Source organism: Lasiodiplodia theobromae (assembly GCF_012971845.1).
Source record: "Lasiodiplodia theobromae strain AM2As chromosome Unknown scaffold_32, whole genome shotgun sequence".
Lineage (NCBI taxonomy): Eukaryota > Fungi > Ascomycota > Dothideomycetes > Botryosphaeriales > Botryosphaeriaceae > Lasiodiplodia > Lasiodiplodia theobromae.
The window spans coordinates 360758-376940 of NW_023336511.1; the positions used below are offsets into that span (position 1 = coordinate 360758).

General features: G+C 52.3%; 7 protein-coding genes across 7 annotated transcripts; 5 read left to right on the top strand and 2 right to left on the bottom strand.

Annotated features, from left to right (window-relative positions):
• Positions 1 to 249: 249 nt before the first annotated feature.
• Positions 250 to 1873, bottom strand: LTHEOB_9583 (Salicylate hydroxylase; the record flags this gene model as incomplete). The annotated part of the gene is made up of 6 exons (XM_035519186.1): positions 250 to 379; positions 432 to 510; positions 568 to 763; positions 825 to 885; positions 937 to 1403; positions 1451 to 1873. 6 exons carry the CDS (start codon positions 1871 to 1873, stop codon positions 250 to 252), a joined length of 1356 nt encoding a protein of 451 aa, XP_035368810.1.
• Positions 1874 to 3712: 1839 nt separating this feature from the next.
• On the top strand, positions 3713 to 6371 carry LTHEOB_9584 (FAD binding domain containing protein; the record flags this gene model as incomplete). The annotated part of the gene is made up of 6 exons (XM_035519187.1): positions 3713 to 4014; positions 4070 to 4326; positions 4373 to 4669; positions 4739 to 4746; positions 4805 to 5568; positions 5627 to 6371. 6 exons carry the CDS (start codon positions 3713 to 3715, stop codon positions 6369 to 6371), a joined length of 2373 nt encoding a protein of 790 aa, XP_035368811.1.
• Positions 6372 to 7056: 685 nt separating this feature from the next.
• LTHEOB_9585 (MFS transporter) lies at positions 7057 to 8703 on the top strand (the record flags this gene model as incomplete). The annotated part of the gene is made up of 6 exons (XM_035519188.1): positions 7057 to 7105; positions 7159 to 7387; positions 7438 to 7949; positions 7998 to 8077; positions 8127 to 8347; positions 8397 to 8703. 6 exons carry the CDS (start codon positions 7057 to 7059, stop codon positions 8701 to 8703), a joined length of 1398 nt encoding a protein of 465 aa, XP_035368812.1.
• Positions 8704 to 8903: 200 nt separating this feature from the next.
• Positions 8904 to 10037, bottom strand: LTHEOB_9586 (putative quinone oxidoreductase; the record flags this gene model as incomplete). Its single annotated transcript, XM_035519189.1, has 1 exon — positions 8904 to 10037. One exon carries the CDS (start codon positions 10035 to 10037, stop codon positions 8904 to 8906), a length of 1134 nt encoding a protein of 377 aa, XP_035368813.1.
• Positions 10038 to 11320: 1283 nt separating this feature from the next.
• Positions 11321 to 12000, top strand: LTHEOB_9587 (Cutinase protein; the record flags this gene model as incomplete). The annotated part of the gene is made up of 2 exons (XM_035519190.1): positions 11321 to 11679; positions 11730 to 12000. The coding sequence occupies 2 exons, from the start codon at positions 11321 to 11323 to the stop codon at positions 11998 to 12000; spliced, it is 630 nt and encodes a 209-aa protein (XP_035368814.1).
• Positions 12001 to 13223: 1223 nt separating this feature from the next.
• Positions 13224 to 14248, top strand: LTHEOB_9588 (uncharacterized protein; the record flags this gene model as incomplete). The annotated part of the gene is made up of 6 exons (XM_035519191.1): positions 13224 to 13519; positions 13572 to 13627; positions 13683 to 13742; positions 13800 to 13874; positions 13926 to 14009; positions 14067 to 14248. The coding sequence occupies 6 exons, from the start codon at positions 13224 to 13226 to the stop codon at positions 14246 to 14248; spliced, it is 753 nt and encodes a 250-aa protein (XP_035368815.1).
• An 855-nt stretch (positions 14249 to 15103) lies between these two features.
• On the top strand, positions 15104 to 16168 carry LTHEOB_9589 (uncharacterized protein; the record flags this gene model as incomplete). Its single annotated transcript, XM_035519192.1, has 3 exons — positions 15104 to 15168; positions 15323 to 16090; positions 16147 to 16168. 3 exons carry the CDS (start codon positions 15104 to 15106, stop codon positions 16166 to 16168), a joined length of 855 nt encoding a protein of 284 aa, XP_035368816.1.
• Positions 16169 to 16183: the final 15 nt, after the last annotated feature.

Consider the following 16183-nt stretch of genomic DNA (forward strand, 5'->3'; position numbering starts at 1 on the left):
AATCATCAATGCGCTTCGGTGACCGAACAACTATAGAACATTACATCATAGTAGCCTACACTACTCTCAGCTGGAAGTTGGCATCTACGTCTCAGCTGAAAAAGCAACTGCAGTGCCTTCCTTCAGAAGCCCAGACACTGCAAAGAGATATAAAAAGTTGTGATAAGATCGAGAATTCTCTTTTAGATTACCGCTTGGAGACAACATCGCTTAAGAAACAATTTCAACTACTGTACAAGAATCAAGGTATCATGCCGCTCCAACAATGACGCCACCCGACAACTGAAGTCCGAATGGCAACCCTTTTGCCCACTGCTCTGTGAAAGGCGAGCCTCTCCGCCTTGAAATTGTCTCGTCGATGTCCTTGTACATGTCGTAACTAGTAGTAGAGTTAGCTGAGCCCTCAACTGGGTGTGTCTTCCATTACGTACGCATTCATCTCCTCGATGGTCAACTTGGCCTTCTCATCTTCAACCTTGTAAGTGCCGATACTGGTATTGCTGGAGAAACCTGATGGCGTTGTTAGTTTTAGGTGAAGCAGCCTACAGGCGTCTTGTATCCACATACCAATACGTTCGTTGATATTGTAAGCGGCCTTGGCTGCGGCGGATTGTACCCGTGTTGCGCGAGGCAGGCGAACCTCGTCATATATGGAGAGCATTTCAGCAACATCGCCGGAGAAGTACTTCGGGCTGAAAAGGATGCCCAGTGCAGCCGCATCTTCAATTGCCATGCAGGCACCCTGGCTTTGGTGGGGCATCATCTGCGAGGTTGTAGTTAGCTACCGAAACGTGGAGATTTGAGCAAGTTGAGGAGCAGCTTACCGGGTGTCCTGCATCTCCCAAAAGGCACACAGTGCCTTTGGCGATGTACGGATACGGATCACTGGGAGTATTAGTGACAATGCATGCTAGACGCTGAAATGGGAATGCTTACTGCATCCAGAGACGCCACGGTTGGATGTCTTTTCCAATGGCCAGGTGAGCCTTGACCTGATCGTCAAGCTGGGGGTAAGGAGCAAGCAGCTCCTCAACGGGGCGGTCTTCGACGCCCCAGGCTTGGTTGGTGTAGTCTCCCTTGTCACGAGGGAAGAAGCAGTAGTACGACAGAAGCTTGCCACCGTTGCAAGGGGAAAGAACGATCTTGTCCCACTTTCCCTCTTGTCCTCCCCAATACTCCAAGGCAGCGTCCTTGGAGTAGTCGACGAGGCCGAGCCTGACAGCATCTTCGGTTGCGACGTTGGCATGAAGACAGCTGGAGTCGGCGGGGCGCTTCTCGGGGCGGATGCCGATGAGGCCGCGAACGGCAGAGCCGATGCCGTCTGCACCGATGATGAGGTCATGTTGGACCGTCTTGCCATTCTCAAACTCAATGCGACCTGCTTTCAAGTCGATGTTCTTGCACTGTTCCCTGTCAGAAGCTGCTCTGCCTGTGAGATGCGTACACGTACCTTGTGATGGACAAACAGTTTCGCCGGTTCGCCCTTGCCCTCGTCACCCATAGCCGAGTCTTTCAACATGGCGTGCATGTATTGGCGGTGGAACATGTTGTAGACATAGCCCCATCTCTCCTCATAGTCGTCAAGGTCGTACACGCTGACGGGCTCGCCAGTCTTCCAGTCGCGGTTGATGAGCTTTTTCAGGACGACGGGGTCTCCCTTCTCGACATCAACTTCCCACTCATGCAGCCACCGCGTGCCATTGGCAGCGCAAGAGACAGATGCGCCGACTTCGCCGGCGAAGTCGTTGCGTTCGTAGATGGTGACCTTGTGTCCGGCTCGTCTCAGTGCGATTGCAACCGACATGCCACCAATGCCGCCTCCGACAACTCCGACGTCAAGCTTCCTCCATCCTCCCGCGGCAAGTGAACCCATATCTGTGGATGACGTAATGTTTCCGGAACCGGTGTGGAGTATATAAGAGCGGTTGCCGTCCGTGCTGTGCCCGTTCTTGCTCTGTGTTTCTTTTTGTATGTTCAACTGGTCCAAAATCAGCAGGGCACCAGCACAATAAGAAGGGCTTATATCTCCACGCTATCTGTTATCATTGCGTATGTTAATCCGTAGACTTTCGCTATCATTCCCCGTGCTGACCCGGTCCGAGCCGCACCCGCCGGAACTCCGTCCTCTTCCGCCTCAACACGGTTCCGCCTCCGTGTGTAACCCCCGAGCGTTTATCGATAGAACATATCCATTACCGGCGTCACCTTTGGCCGACTCCACTTCGCGCCGGTCACCAGGTATCTGGGCACTTGAACTATGCGATGCTCTCCGTGAATGAATCCACTGATAGGCATTCCATCTGTTCCGTGTCACAGCCGGCGGATTCACCCGGTCCCAAAGTTGCTTTCCCTGTCACCCACCGTCTCTTACGGTTGCTACTAAGCGGCAACCTAGTCTTCCGCAGCACGTATACAGATTGAATGGGGGTGCAATCAACCGACATTCGACCACGTTACATCTCTCCGTTTCTGCATACCATCTACTGATCGTCCATGGCCAAGCGGCCACGCAAAGATGCCAGCACTGTGGATTTGATGTTCTTCTCCCCTCACCCACCCTCATCCGAAGGGACTTCGGCCCGTGGTGAAGTGCGGGGAAGGGTTTCTGTTGAAAGCTTATTTCTGATCGCAGCCTCTTGGCATACGTATATTCTATTCATACTCCTCTCCAGTAGTGCTTACCCAAGGCACTGCAGGCACTACTGATTGCCTCCCTCGACTAATTCGACTACATGCACTACTTCTCTGACTATGAACGACAGTTTCCGCTCTAGCTCGTCTTCGTTAGCTTCAACAGACCTTCAACTACACACCTGAAACGACACCACAAAGATGATTTGGAATGTAGTTCTTCCACTGTGGCGGCGTTCACTGTGGTCGGAGTGTCATTTCCTCGTAGTCCCGCATCGGAAAGTATGAGTTATGTTGTGCGAGGAAATTTGCAAATGGAATTTTGTGAGTGGTCTGAATCTGGACGCGAGCGTCTGAATCGAACTCATGCTAATCACATACACACGTACGATCACAGCAGTATCGACATCGCGCTCTATAGATACCTATCTACAGTACGTACTGCTGGCGGCGAAACCCGCCCGCTCCAAGAAATGATCCTCCTATTCGGTGGAGCCCGTGCTCCCCATTTGGAGGGGCCCCTGCTTTTGGCTTGTCAGGCTTAAACTGCATTTCCTTTAATATTTCGACCTCCGCCGAGTATCTCGGTGCTGTATGTGTTTCCATGTCTCAGAACTCGGAAGACTTATATTGCTACCGTTATATCTATGGTTTGCTTCACAAATTCAGGCAAGACGGTCGGGATCATGACTCAGTTGACACGAAATCGGCGCACACCGCGCACGCCTGAAAGTGCTGCGCTACGCCCAACCTCCACAGAGGCGGTGTCACAGCTCAGAGACTTAACTACAATCGCCTTAGCACATACAGACCATCGCTGCAGCGGACGCGGCAACCTCTTTCTCCTCCACATCTGATTGGCCCCAGAAGAACGACCGTATTTTGCCTGTCGGTGCGCCTACTATCCTCAGAATTACCGCCGAATAATGTCCCCGAGAAGTCGGTTAAAGAATTGGCGTTGCATGCAGACTCGTGGTGGCTCCACCGGCCCGTCTCCACGGGTCGCAACTTAAATCGTCCCTGCATTCTTCAGCACTCCGCTTTCCACTCTCATTTTCCCCCGGAAACCCCATCCCGCACCATGGCTCCCCAGGATTTTCGTGTTGCCATCGTTGGTGGCAGCATTGCGGGGCTCACATTGGCACTCGCTCTGGAGAAGAGCGGCATTGACTTCGTAGTGCTTGAGGCGTACCCGGAAATAGCACCACAGGTGGGCGCGAGTATCGCTGTCCTGCCCAATGGCTTCCGCATTCTGGATCAACTTGGCTGCTACGAGGACATGCTCGAGAAAGTGAACTGCACCATTGACAACTTCATCATCCGGAACTCCGATGGGAGCGTTTTGACCCATGTGAAGCACTTGGATCACCATTTGATTCAACGGTTGGTCTTATCTGATAAGAAGTTGTCGTCAAGTTTGGTCTTTAACGTTCTCTAGCCATGGATACCCGATGATCTTTTTTGAGCGGCGCATGGTAATTGAAGTGCTTTATAAGCATATCACCCAGAAAGAGAAGGTTCTTACGTCCAGGAGAGTGACTGAAGTCGAGGAACGCGCTGATGGCGTCACCATCACCACACAAAATGGTGAAAAGTTCACCGCGGATGTGGTGATTGGTGCGGATGGCATCCACAGCACCGTGGGGAAGGAGATATGGAAGACGAACCTCGAAAAGAATCCCAATGCCAAGAAAGGTACGCTGGCTTCTGATAAGTGAAGTATATACCTGACCATTCCCAGATGATCTGCCGGTGCAGTATATGTGTCTTTTCGGTATCTCGGAGAAGGTCCCCGGAATTGCTGAAGATGTCCTGCATCATATCACAAACGAAGGATCATCATCATTTGCCGCATCAGGCCCGAATGACCGCACGTACTGGTGTTTGTTTGTCAACACCGGGACCACGTACCACGGAGAAGACTTGCCTCCGTACGACGACGATTATATTGCTAAGACTGCGGAGAAGCACAACGATGATGCCATCACTGAAACGGTCAACTTTGGTGATCTCTGGAAGCGGAGGATCATGTCAGTCTGTACGCCAGTGCATGAGTATGTGCTTGGGACATGGCATACAAAGCGTTGTATGGTTGTTGGCGACGCAGTCCACAAGGTAATTCCCAACGCGACCAGCAATTTCTTATTCTTTGTGGCCAACTGATCTTTCGCAGTTCAATCCCATCATCGGTCTTGGCGGTATGTCGGGCATGGAGACGTGTGCAGCTCTCACCAACAACTTGACCACTTTGCTTGAATCCTACAAAACATCTTCCGAGATCCCCGCCTCGGCCATCGAAGCCGCATTTGCAGCCACCCAGGAGCTCCGCAAACCACGCGCCAGCGTCCTCGTCGACGTCTCGCAACAGACGCAGTACAGATTCGCCATGGAAACCCCGATGCTCAAGTTCCTCAACCGCTACGTCTACCCCAGCATGGGCTCCGGCGCTACTCTACGGCTGCTTTCGGAGGCCTATCCAGGAGCCACGAGCTTTGAGAAACTGCCACTGCCCAAGAAGCCTCGCGCCCTTCCCTACCACGATGAGCTTCTGCAGCAGCCTAGATTCAGGAACTTCTGGCTGAACAAACTTACCCTCGTCTTCCTTTTTGGACTGGCTTTGGTGGGTCGCCACGTTTTGTTCACCATCGGGAAGGCCAACGGAGCGTTTCCGCTGGTTCGGGAGACTGTGGTGCGAGGAACCTTTGCAGAAGTGGGTGACTTGCCCTTGAGATCTGTCTTTGGGATGAACAAGTTCCCGGGGATCGACCGGCTTCTTCGGGTGCTTACCACGGTTTTCCTGCCTATCGTGGCAGGTGCAGGCGGTATGGAGGGCAGGCTACTGGCGGGATACTTCTTGGTCTCCGTCATCCTCCCGCTCCTTGCACTGATGCTCGTTGAGGGGTATCGGAAAAGGAATACTTGGTCCCTGGTCTGGAGGTCAGTTGTGCCCTTTGATGCTGAGTAATGTGCCGTTTGCTGACTCGCTGACCCGTAGCCCCGCTATTTGGGCTACATTGGGCCAATTGTTTGGCCTTGGCATCGTCTTGCCGTTATATGTTCTGGTCTTCTTCTACAGCTCCGAGGGCATTGCTTACTGGATGCCGGCTGAGAGGTGCATCCCACAATCGGCGAGCAAAGCGATTCTGCCATCCTTGATCCTCGGATTCCTCGTTCCCTCTGTCCTTATGGTATTGCTCGGCCCAGAGAGTGGCTACCTCCAGGAAGCTATTGCCTTTTGGCAAATCACGCCCATACTCGTCAGTCCGTTGAGCGCGCTTTTTTCGAAACTGCAGGCTCCTGGATCTTTGAAGAATGGAGAGGTGCCGGTGGAGGACTACCAAGGACTTGACCTCCCGCACCTGAGAAGGCTGTACGACGTCCTCTTCTTCATTGCAGCTGCAGTGCACGTTGCTGTACTTGGGTTCCTCGGCCTGTCGTCCGGAACCACGATCATCGGGGCTTTCGTGCCTATGAACCCGGGATCTCCCGTTTCGTCGCTTGCTGCCGGGATGAAGATCTTCTTCCAATTCGACCTCCTTTTGGTCGTATTCACGATATTCGTCTGGGTTGTGCTGAACATTGGGGAAATGAAGCGCGTGGGCATCATAAAGTCACCATTGTTGAAGGCCATCGTTGGGCTACTTCTTGGTTTCTTGCTGGTCGGCCCCGGTGCGACCATCCTGGCATTTTGGGAGTGGCGAGAAGATGTGATGGCGAGGCCTGGCCTGAAAAATCCTTGATAGGTCCAGGAAGATACCTCGGGTATGTTCCCAACACCGATAAACTTTAGCACATTTTCGGGCTGGTTGCTCACTCTTCTCCCCTCAGCTCTGCGCAGGTCAAATCCGGAAGAGTCCGACGTAGCAGTCTCGAATTCACCACACACCAATACCTTTGGAATGTGTAATAGGGATTATCTGGAGGAGGCTTGGCTTATCGGTGTTCGCAAGTTCTGTTGCGCAAGTCCGGGCGTGATGACGTGCTGCAGCTAAGGAATTTCGCGACCCCGCCCCCGGCTCGTTGAGTTGCACTTGAGATAACGCGCCGGCAGCTCTTCCTCATGGGTGTGTAGTCCGACGGCATTGTATGGTCAATGAAATCGGATTTTTCCTGAACTAGCTGTTTCTGGGAGTGAAATACAAGCATCTGCTCTCTTAACTGCCAAGCCGTACTTGCTGCGAGACATTGCATGACTCTACAGGCACTTCCACTCGTGCGAAGAGCGTTTCTGCGGAGCCCCACGTGGCACTAGCTCACAGATCTTCTCGTCTGACACCATAGTGGGCTGCGACACCGTGATTGAGCTAGGAAATGTTGTTGAAGATAAAACGGCGGCCGTGGATCCGCATGTCCAGTTGACAGCCCGGAAGCCGCCCCCTCTGTTCCTGCCATCGCCACTCCAGAACTCTTCAGGATTGTCTCACGATGGTGAAAGACGCGTCTGTTGCCCTCTCTCAAAGAGAGCGCCATCCTGGTAAGCAGTTTGACAAACACTTTGACAACGGGCGCTGACGCATTGCCGCGCAGTGAGATGGCATCGCTCGACCTTCTTCAACATGACAATCCTCGGCCTCTGCAATCTCTCAGCACCGGGTATCTGGACTGCCATGAACTCCCTGGGCGCTGGAGGTGCGGCCTCGCCGGGGCTGGTGAATGCCGCCAACGCACTGACATTCTGTCTGATGGTTGTCTCTTGTTACTTTTCCAGCGTCATTGTTCATTACATCGGAATCAAAGGATCGCTCATATTTGGAACGTACGTTAGCCTCATACACACTGCAGATGTATCGAGCTGACTCCCAGCAGTATCGGCTACGCTCCATACGCCGCCGGCTTGTACACCAACAATCGTTATGGCACCGAGTGGCTGATGCTCTTCGGCGCGGCTCTCTGTGGTATCTCGGCCGGTGTTTTCTGGATGGCCGAGGCAGCCATTGCCATTGCATACCCGGAACCATGGAACCGCGGCAAAGCGCTGGGGTATTGGCTCACTTACCGCCTGTCCGGTCAGATTTTGGGCGGCGCAATCAACCTTGGCATCAACGCAGAGAACAACAAGGCGGGCAAGGTGTCCTACACGGTGTTCATCGTCTTCATCGCCCTGCAGGCCGCCGGTCCCTTCGTCGCCCTTTTTCTGAACAAGCCCGACCAGGTTGAGCGCGAAGACGGGGAGAAGGTCAGCTTGGCGATCCTCGAGAATCCGTGGTATGAGATCAAGGCAACGACGAAGACTTTCTTCAAGCCCAAATTCCTCCTCATCGTGTGCTTTATCGGATCGGTTGTCTTCTCCGAAGCGGTGTTCTTCACCTATCTTGCCAGTAAGTTCCAGTTGCATGTCCCGCGGTTTCAAGACTGACACTGGCCAGCTTGGTTCTCCGTTCGGTCCAGAGCACTGGGTTCTTTCCTGTCTGGCATCGTCGCCGTCATCTGCGGCAATGGCCTTGGGGTAAGCGAGACAGTCCTAAATGAAAAGCAGATTTACTGACATCCTTTAGGCGTGGCTCGATCGATCTAAAGTAGCCCTGAAGACGCGCTCGCGGTCAACCTTTTGGGTTCTCATCGTTCTTCAAGGCGCATGGTGGACCTGGGCAACTATTCTTGTGTCGCGATTCAAGCACACAAAGCCAACATACGATTGGGTGGACTCTGGATTTGGCGCAGCCTTTGCTGTTTACATCTTCCTCACCGTCGGCTTCCAGCTGAATTACCTGTTCTTGTAAGTGCCCCGCCCCTACAAAGATTCAGTGATGCTGACGGATTTCAAGGTACTTCATCGTCACAAATCTCGCAGAAGGCGAAGAGGAGGTCATCAGATATGCAGCTTTGCTTAGAGGTGTTGAGTCGGCTTGGCAGGCCGTCAGCTACGGGCTTACTTCTCTGACCCTGTTCGCCGAGGTGGGAGGCGTCTACTTCAACTTTGTGCTGTGGGCTATCTCGATCTGGCCAGCATGGCTCGTCCTGAAGGAGTTTGGGGCTGGGAAAGTAGGGTACGAGAGCGAGTCTGGCAGCTCTGAGGGTGTTGCAGTTGGTGAGGTGGTCAGCACCGTCGAATCGAAGGGTGCGTCAACTTGACTGGTTTGACGCTAGCTCGTCTCACCTTCACTGGAGTGTCCAAGGCCTTCAGTTCCAGAAAAACGTATGCGATTAGATTAATAGATATAGAGATGCTACGCCACTGAAAATACAGGCGACTGTACTGAAAAGCGAAAACGTGACCCATCTAAGCACTGTCTGAGCTATATGTACAGGGAGAGGATCTATCGAAGTGCCAACTACTCAGTGTTTGGGGTGACCAGAGTATAATTTCTCCAGCCGCCATTCTTCTCCGCATGTGCAATGGCCTCTTCATGTTCATCCAAACTGAAGGTCGCAACCTTTGCGCCACTTTCGACTCCAATCTTCAGCAAGCCAGAGGTCACCATGCTAATGACTCGATCCAGCGTGTGGCGATTAGACATCCACTGCCCCATAATCTTGAGTCCCTTATGCACCGCCAGCGTATAAGGAACGGCAGCACTCCCACTGGACCCACCACTCAACACAACCCTCCCACCCGACTTCAACGCCCGCACCGCCGCGTCGAAATACGGCGGGCGCTCCATCGCCGCAGGCGTCCAGTCATTGAACACATCCGCCCCAGCGCCCCGCTCCGTCTTCGCCAGAATCGCAGCCACATCGGCGTCCACATCCCCCGTCATGACGACATAGCTGAAACGATCTCCGGCGCCGAGCCTCCGCTGCATCTCAGCGAGCTTCTCCTCACTCCTCCCCAGCGCAACGACATTCGCGCCCACCGCCAGCGCGATCTCGACCGCCGCGCCGCCAAACGAGCCGCCAGCAGGCCCGACGACGATCGTCTCGGCCGCACGCAGCCGCGCCGCCTCGAGGACCGCCCCTCCCGCAACATGATACAGCGGGATGGCCGCGAGCTCGGCCGGCGTGTACCCCAGCCGCCCATGGCACAACCGCGCCTCGTCGAGCGGCGCGCAGTTCTCGAGCGGCACGCGCTGGAACTGCTGCAGAGCGCCGTCGCGCCACTCGCCCTGGGTCAGCTTGATCGAGCGGTCGTGATATTCGCCGGCGTGGTGGCCCTGCATGATCTTCACGCTGGGGTCGTCGCGCGCGGTGATGGTCGCGTCGACGTAGACGAGGTCGCCGGGCTGGAGTGCGACGGCGTCGGGCCCGACGGCGTGGATGCGCGCGATGGAGGTGGGGTTGGGGACCAGGGGGGGCGTGATGCCGAGGGCGGCGATCTGGCCTGAGTGGACGGCGTGGGCGTAGGGGACGATGAAGGTGGCGAGGATGCGGACGACGGCTGAGCCGGAGGTGGCTGTTGGGATTGGGAGGGAGATGATGGATGGCGGGGAGGAGAAGGACTCCAGCCAGAGAGCTCGGTTTGACGTCATGGTCTGTTTGTTTGGTGGCTTTATGGAATAAACTTTAGTAGAGATAAGGTATATCCTTGCGGCGAATAGTATACAATAGTACTAGCTACAGCACAATATAAAGGCTGTAGTTTTCGGCGTATTCGGTCTTTTCGGATTATTCATGGTGGTCGGCCGTAGTGCATCTATGAGCATCACCCTATATCAGCAGATCCAAAGGCTTGGGGTTGTATCCTACGGACAGCCAAGATAACAGCGGTGAAGGCGGAAAATGTGCTGATGCTAGGTGGTTGTCGTAGTGGGGATGAGACAAAGTTGGGTTGTGACGATCGTCAGGCACTGGTCCGTATCCACACCTTCGGACACGCTAACACCAAACACCTTGTGTCGCACGAGGATCCATATTTGTATGCAACGTATGACATTTCAAATGCGGATGAACCTACCACCGGCGTCTGACATGCCAATACGAGACGTTCAGTGACGTTACCTACTCTGCGGTGTACCTCGGCCTGGAAAATGAAATCAATAAGCACCAAATAAGAGAGAGTTTGAATGGTGTACAAGACCAAAGTCACTTGTACGCCAGCAGTTCAATTCTCAAGGATGCCACCGTTCATTTCGAAAGACAGAGAAATTAGAAACGGCCAGTTGGCCGCGAACTGAACGCAACCTACATTTACTCTCTCCATCATTACAGAATTCGAAGAGATTTCTTCCATTCGGTCCCCATCGTTGACATCCGCGATGCATTTTTAAACCCTGCTAACAATTCTCAATTTTTTATTGCATGAAGATAAAATATTTACGGAATGTTGTGTTTTGAAAATATGGTAAGATCTTGAGTCCATAACCTGCTTGTGGGATTGTCTCAACAATGGACCGAGGTTGATCTGGTGGTTGCTCAGATCTACAGCTCTACGCAGTTTCACGATCTACGATCTGCAACCCGACTGTCGACACTTTCTGTTCCAGCATAGCATCTGGCATTCAAGCCTCGGCTTTTGTCCGTGGGCAATGAGCGCCTACCGTCACTCAATGCAGCAACTTGGCTAAGCCTGCACTGCCACAAAAAGCAATGCCTCGCAGTGCTTGCCTCTTTGAGCTGTCCGCTTTGGCTTCTATTGGGTTTCAGTTTGCTTGAGTTTGGTAATACACACCCTTAGCTTTCTTCGTAGACGATCATTGCGCCTCTAGACCTTCTCGAGGACAGCACATATAACAACAAAGGTCTGCTCTCCACCCAATCCATACTTCCCCTCCTGTTCCCGTCACTGGGTTTTCAAAGCACTTTTCTCGCAATCATGCTGTTCTCTGGCTCTATCTTTTTCTTTAGCTTGCTGATGCTGGCATCAGCTGTACCTTTCAAGCACAATGTTATCAACCGCCAGGCCGGCGCCGACTGCAAGCAGATGATGGTCGTCTTCGCCCGCGGAACTACCGAGCCAGCTCCTATTGGTTTAATTGTAGGACCACCGCTGAAGTCTGCCTTGCAGAGCAAACTCGGTGCCGGCAACGTCGACTTCCAGGGCGTCGACTACCCGGCCGATGTTGCAGGATTCCTGGCCGGCGGAGATGCCGGCGGAAGCAAGGCGATGGCGCAGTTGGTCACCCAAGCGGTTGCTGATTGCCCAGACTCCGACGTTGTCATGGCCGGCTACAGGTATGCGCAATGTCCACCTACTGCAGAATTGATGCTAACTACTTAAATAGCCAAGGAGGTCAGCTCGTGCACAACGCCGCTCAACAGCTGGATGCCGATACCGCTGCAAAGGTCTCCTCCGCTGTCATCTTCGGTGATCCCGATAACCCGAAGCCCGTTGCTCAGATTGGAAATCAGAAGGTCATTTGTGCGAATGGGGACTTGATTTGTGCTGGCCAAGCTATTGTCCTGGCCCCACACTTGAGCTATGGTGGCGATGCAGGAGAGGCAGCTGACTTCATTGCGTCAAATGTCAAGGCTGCGGCCGCTGCAAAGCCTTGAGCAGCATTTAGAATTTGCCTACAGCAGTCCATTTGGTACCCCATGTGTACTTCAGAAGCAACATTATTCCGTGCTGTAATTGAATTGGAAATAGGTGGAGCTTGAAAGCTTTGCATTTAAATCTATTGCATGTGATGCAGTGTGGTCGTGTTTATTTAGCCATTTACATCAGCACCGTCGAATGCACTTGTAGGTCCTTTGTCTGATATCTCGTAATAAGTCGGAATATACCATTGTTGGCAAGCTGAAAGTCGCCCGCATGCTGGTTTAAGTGTAGAGTGCGCCAGAATAGAAATTAAAGTCCAGCCCTTCAAGCGCCCTTTACGTGATCGACGTTGGGTTGCTTGATCTGCAAATTTCGAGCGTGCAGTTCAGCTCACATTTGATACTCCATCACTTTCAGACGTCTATTTTTTTTTTTCCAATGCGTAACTTGATTAGTTTGTTGTGTAGAGTAAACTCTAAATATGCTCTCTCTTCATCCTCTGAAAACGATCGAAAATATGCGTAGTAGTCAAGTGTATGAAATTAACTGTTGATCGGTACCCACCTCCGCATCCAACAACAACAGAATGTTGTTCCGCTCATCAGCATCGCCGGCCCGACAAAACGCCTATCCTATGTTCAGACAAACAATTAACTCAGTCGATCCCGTATATTTGATCAAAGCATCACTCAAACTTCAACGGGCAACCGATTCGTTCAAATATAGATACTGCACGTTCCTCTTTCTCGGCGACAAGCTTGTATACAAGCTTATGCACTCAGCATTCACACTATGAACGGACCACACGAGGCTCAACCGTGTCGTACAGTCACAATCCTGATTGGAATAGAAGAGTCAAACACATTTCTGTTTCAAGTCATTCCCGTCGTTCGTTTTCATCTCGCTTACTTGCCGCCTGTCGATCAAAATCCATTATTTTGTATGAGATCAGACCAATCCCGCTGCCGGCCTGACCATTACTGATTCGCTGTATCCCCGCAAAATTACCAAGAACCGTTAAGCATTGCCCAGCAGTCGGGCCATGCCGCCTATCTGTCTGAATCACAGTACAACGGGATTCTCCACCAGTGGGAGGCCCCGCTTGTACCATTCGTTGACATCCCCTGATACTGAGATCAGATACGTATATAAGAGCTGTCCGGCGGTATTTAAACATCTCTCCGATCAAGAATGGCCTGTCGCTCCCTACGCTCGTTTGCAGTACTCAATAGCCAAAATGCGCTCCACACTTTCTCTGCCTCTTCTTGCTCTCGCTCTCCGGGCCAGAGCTGGTGAGTTTGATGCATGGAAGTTCGGTAACATGTTTGCCCTCGGACCCACGAGCGGTGATGCCTACATCACCAAGGCCACCTGGTCCGTCGTTCCTCCGAGCGTTCCCTGTGGCGCCAAGATGGAGAACCCGAACGATCCTCCATTCATGTCCATCTGGATCGGTGTTACCCAAACGTTTACGGAACCGGGCATGGATCTCTTCCAGCCACTTCTGAACTGGTCTCCCGACCAGGAGTCTCAGTACGCCGCACTGTAAAATCAAAATACATAGGCTGACGGTATACTGTCACAGGGTTTGTGCGGGATCAGAGACCGAATGGTGCGTCGCGGCAAGCACCTTCACTCCGAGTACGTTCCACAACATACTTAAATTTTGTTGCAACTTTACTTATTTAGTATACAGACGGCCAAGTGCAACAGGCGTATGAAGTCGTGCCTGATCAGGCTCAGCTGGACTTTGAAAGTAAAAACCCATTCCATTCATAGTTTTCAACTGTACAAGTTGCTGACAAAATTGCAGTTGACGTTGATGATTCCCACACGGTTTCACAGAAAGTTTTCACCAATGGAAAGCTGGTCTCTCAACAGTCTGACAGTATGTATCTCCATATTTAAATGTTTTTCACAACATTCTGACTGGTTGCAGGGGACGCAAACGGCAAGCCTCCTGTCATCCTATACTCTGCCAACGAGTGTTACCTGGGTACCTGTGGAACCCTGGACGGCTACAGTAAGAAACACTGCAATTGGGATTTATGGAATTTTGCTAATTACCTTTTCACTCAAGCATGGGACAACGTGACCATTGTTTTGAGTACAGCCGACAAGAGCTTTGGTGACACCTTGTCCCTTACGGGCGCCAGTGGCAGCTTCACCTCGGATGATGGCAAGACCTGGCACACTGACTCTATCAAGATCGACAAGGACTATTTCTATGCTGACGGCTCCAAGACGGAGTGTTCGGCGTAAGAATATCATCAAAACTGATAGGCACGCCGACTACTTTAAGTAAAATCCATAGCTTACTTGAACACAAATAGTCTATCCAAGTACAGCAATAGAGCTTCATGATAAGACTGACGTTCTTAAAACCCTTTAGTCCTCCTTGTAAGTACTTCAGAGATAAAGTGGTTCGTGGGGGCCAGAACGCCATTGGACAAATGACGTGGCAATCTATTATTAGAGCACTTAAGCGCCTAGGTCACGGATGCAAGTCAGCTTGATCCCGTGGACTTTCGGCCATTATATATCTCGTCTATACACACCGCACTCCATGGCTTCGAGAAAGAGAATGCTAGAGTCTTTACAGGTCAAGGAACGAGAGAACGCAGATGAGGATGGGGAACTCTGCGGTAAGTGTAGGAATATTAATTTGGAGACAGCTTTTGGCGAGTATGCTCGTACTTTGGAAGGGATCCACGTAGGAGACATCGGAGAAATCGGCCCTAAGACACGCGACTCGAGCTGCATACTCTGCTCTCTAGTTGCAGAGATTTTATTTTCCAAGCCACGCCGGAATCTTCCTTCTTCCAATGCGCAAGTCTACTTGCAGGCTGTATCCGCAGCCCGGTCGGTCAGTGGTTTTGATGCGAATCCTCGGCAGAGCAAATTCCAACAACTCAGGCGAAATTCTGTCTTACAGATCTGCTGGAGAGAAAAAGGTGCACCTCTGGATTCCCGGGAATGGATAGACACAGGAGAAAATTCCAAAGCCATATACGACGAGTATCTCGCTCCTTCAGAGCCATACGTCGGACAAGGAAAGCCATCCATTGTGTGTCGACGCTTGGACCCGTACAACATCGATTTCAATATCCTACGCCGATGGTTGAGCTACTGCTCCTCCTCTCATCGGACATGGTGCAAAGCAGGCAAACGCCGACCGTTCAGTACCTTCCGAGTCATTGACTGCAGCAGTAGACGGATTGTCCAGGCGCCAGAAGATTGTTCGTACTGCGCTCTGAGCTACGTCTGGGGTACGGCAGAACGAACAGAAGAGTCAGAGCCACCGAAACCTGGAGACCTCCCGAAAACCCTTCCAAGAGTCATTCGAGATGCATTGGTAGTCACTGAGAAGCTGAATTACCAGTATCTGTGGGTGGACAAATATTGCATAAACCAAGAGGACCTTGAAGACAAGATTTTTCAGATCAGCAACATGGACCTCGTCTACAACAACGCGCAGGTGACAATCATAGCATCTGCTGGAGAAGATTCAAGTTACGGTCTTCCTGGAGTAGGAGACAGACCTCGAACTCGTCAACCTTCGGCTCCCATCAATGGGCACTGGATCGTCTCATCCCTGCCGGAGCCGCAGACACAAATCCGGAAGGCCCGATGGTCGACTCGAGGCTGGACTTACCAAGAGGCAGCATTGTCTCCGCGCCGCCTGTTCTTCACCGAGCAGCAAGCATATTTTGAGTGCGACTCAATGTATTGCATGGAGGCGATTGACCTGCCACTGGAAAGCTACCATACGAAGGACGGCGACTACTTCCGCACCGAGGCCAATTGGGGTGACATATCCATGTTCAACCTTCGCTACTCCCAATTCATTGACCGCAACATCATCGAGTACTCGTCACGGTCCCTGTCTTACCAGTCGGACGCGCTGAATGGCATTCTCGGTACGTTGAAGTTCCACGAGAGGCAACGAAAGACGAATGCGCCGTCGCATCTCTGGGGGGTTCCGCTGCAGGTGCACTGGCCTGCCGGCGCCTCGTTCGAGCATCCGCAATTCCAAGGCGATGCCTTCCTGCCCGAGGATAATTCCCGCACAGCCTCCATGGACTTCATGCGGGGGCTATGTTGGTACATGGAACAACCTGGTGCACGGAGAACAGAGTTCCCCAGCTGGTCGTGGACAGGTTGGGAAGGCAAGTTATCTAATCAGAGCTGGAGTCG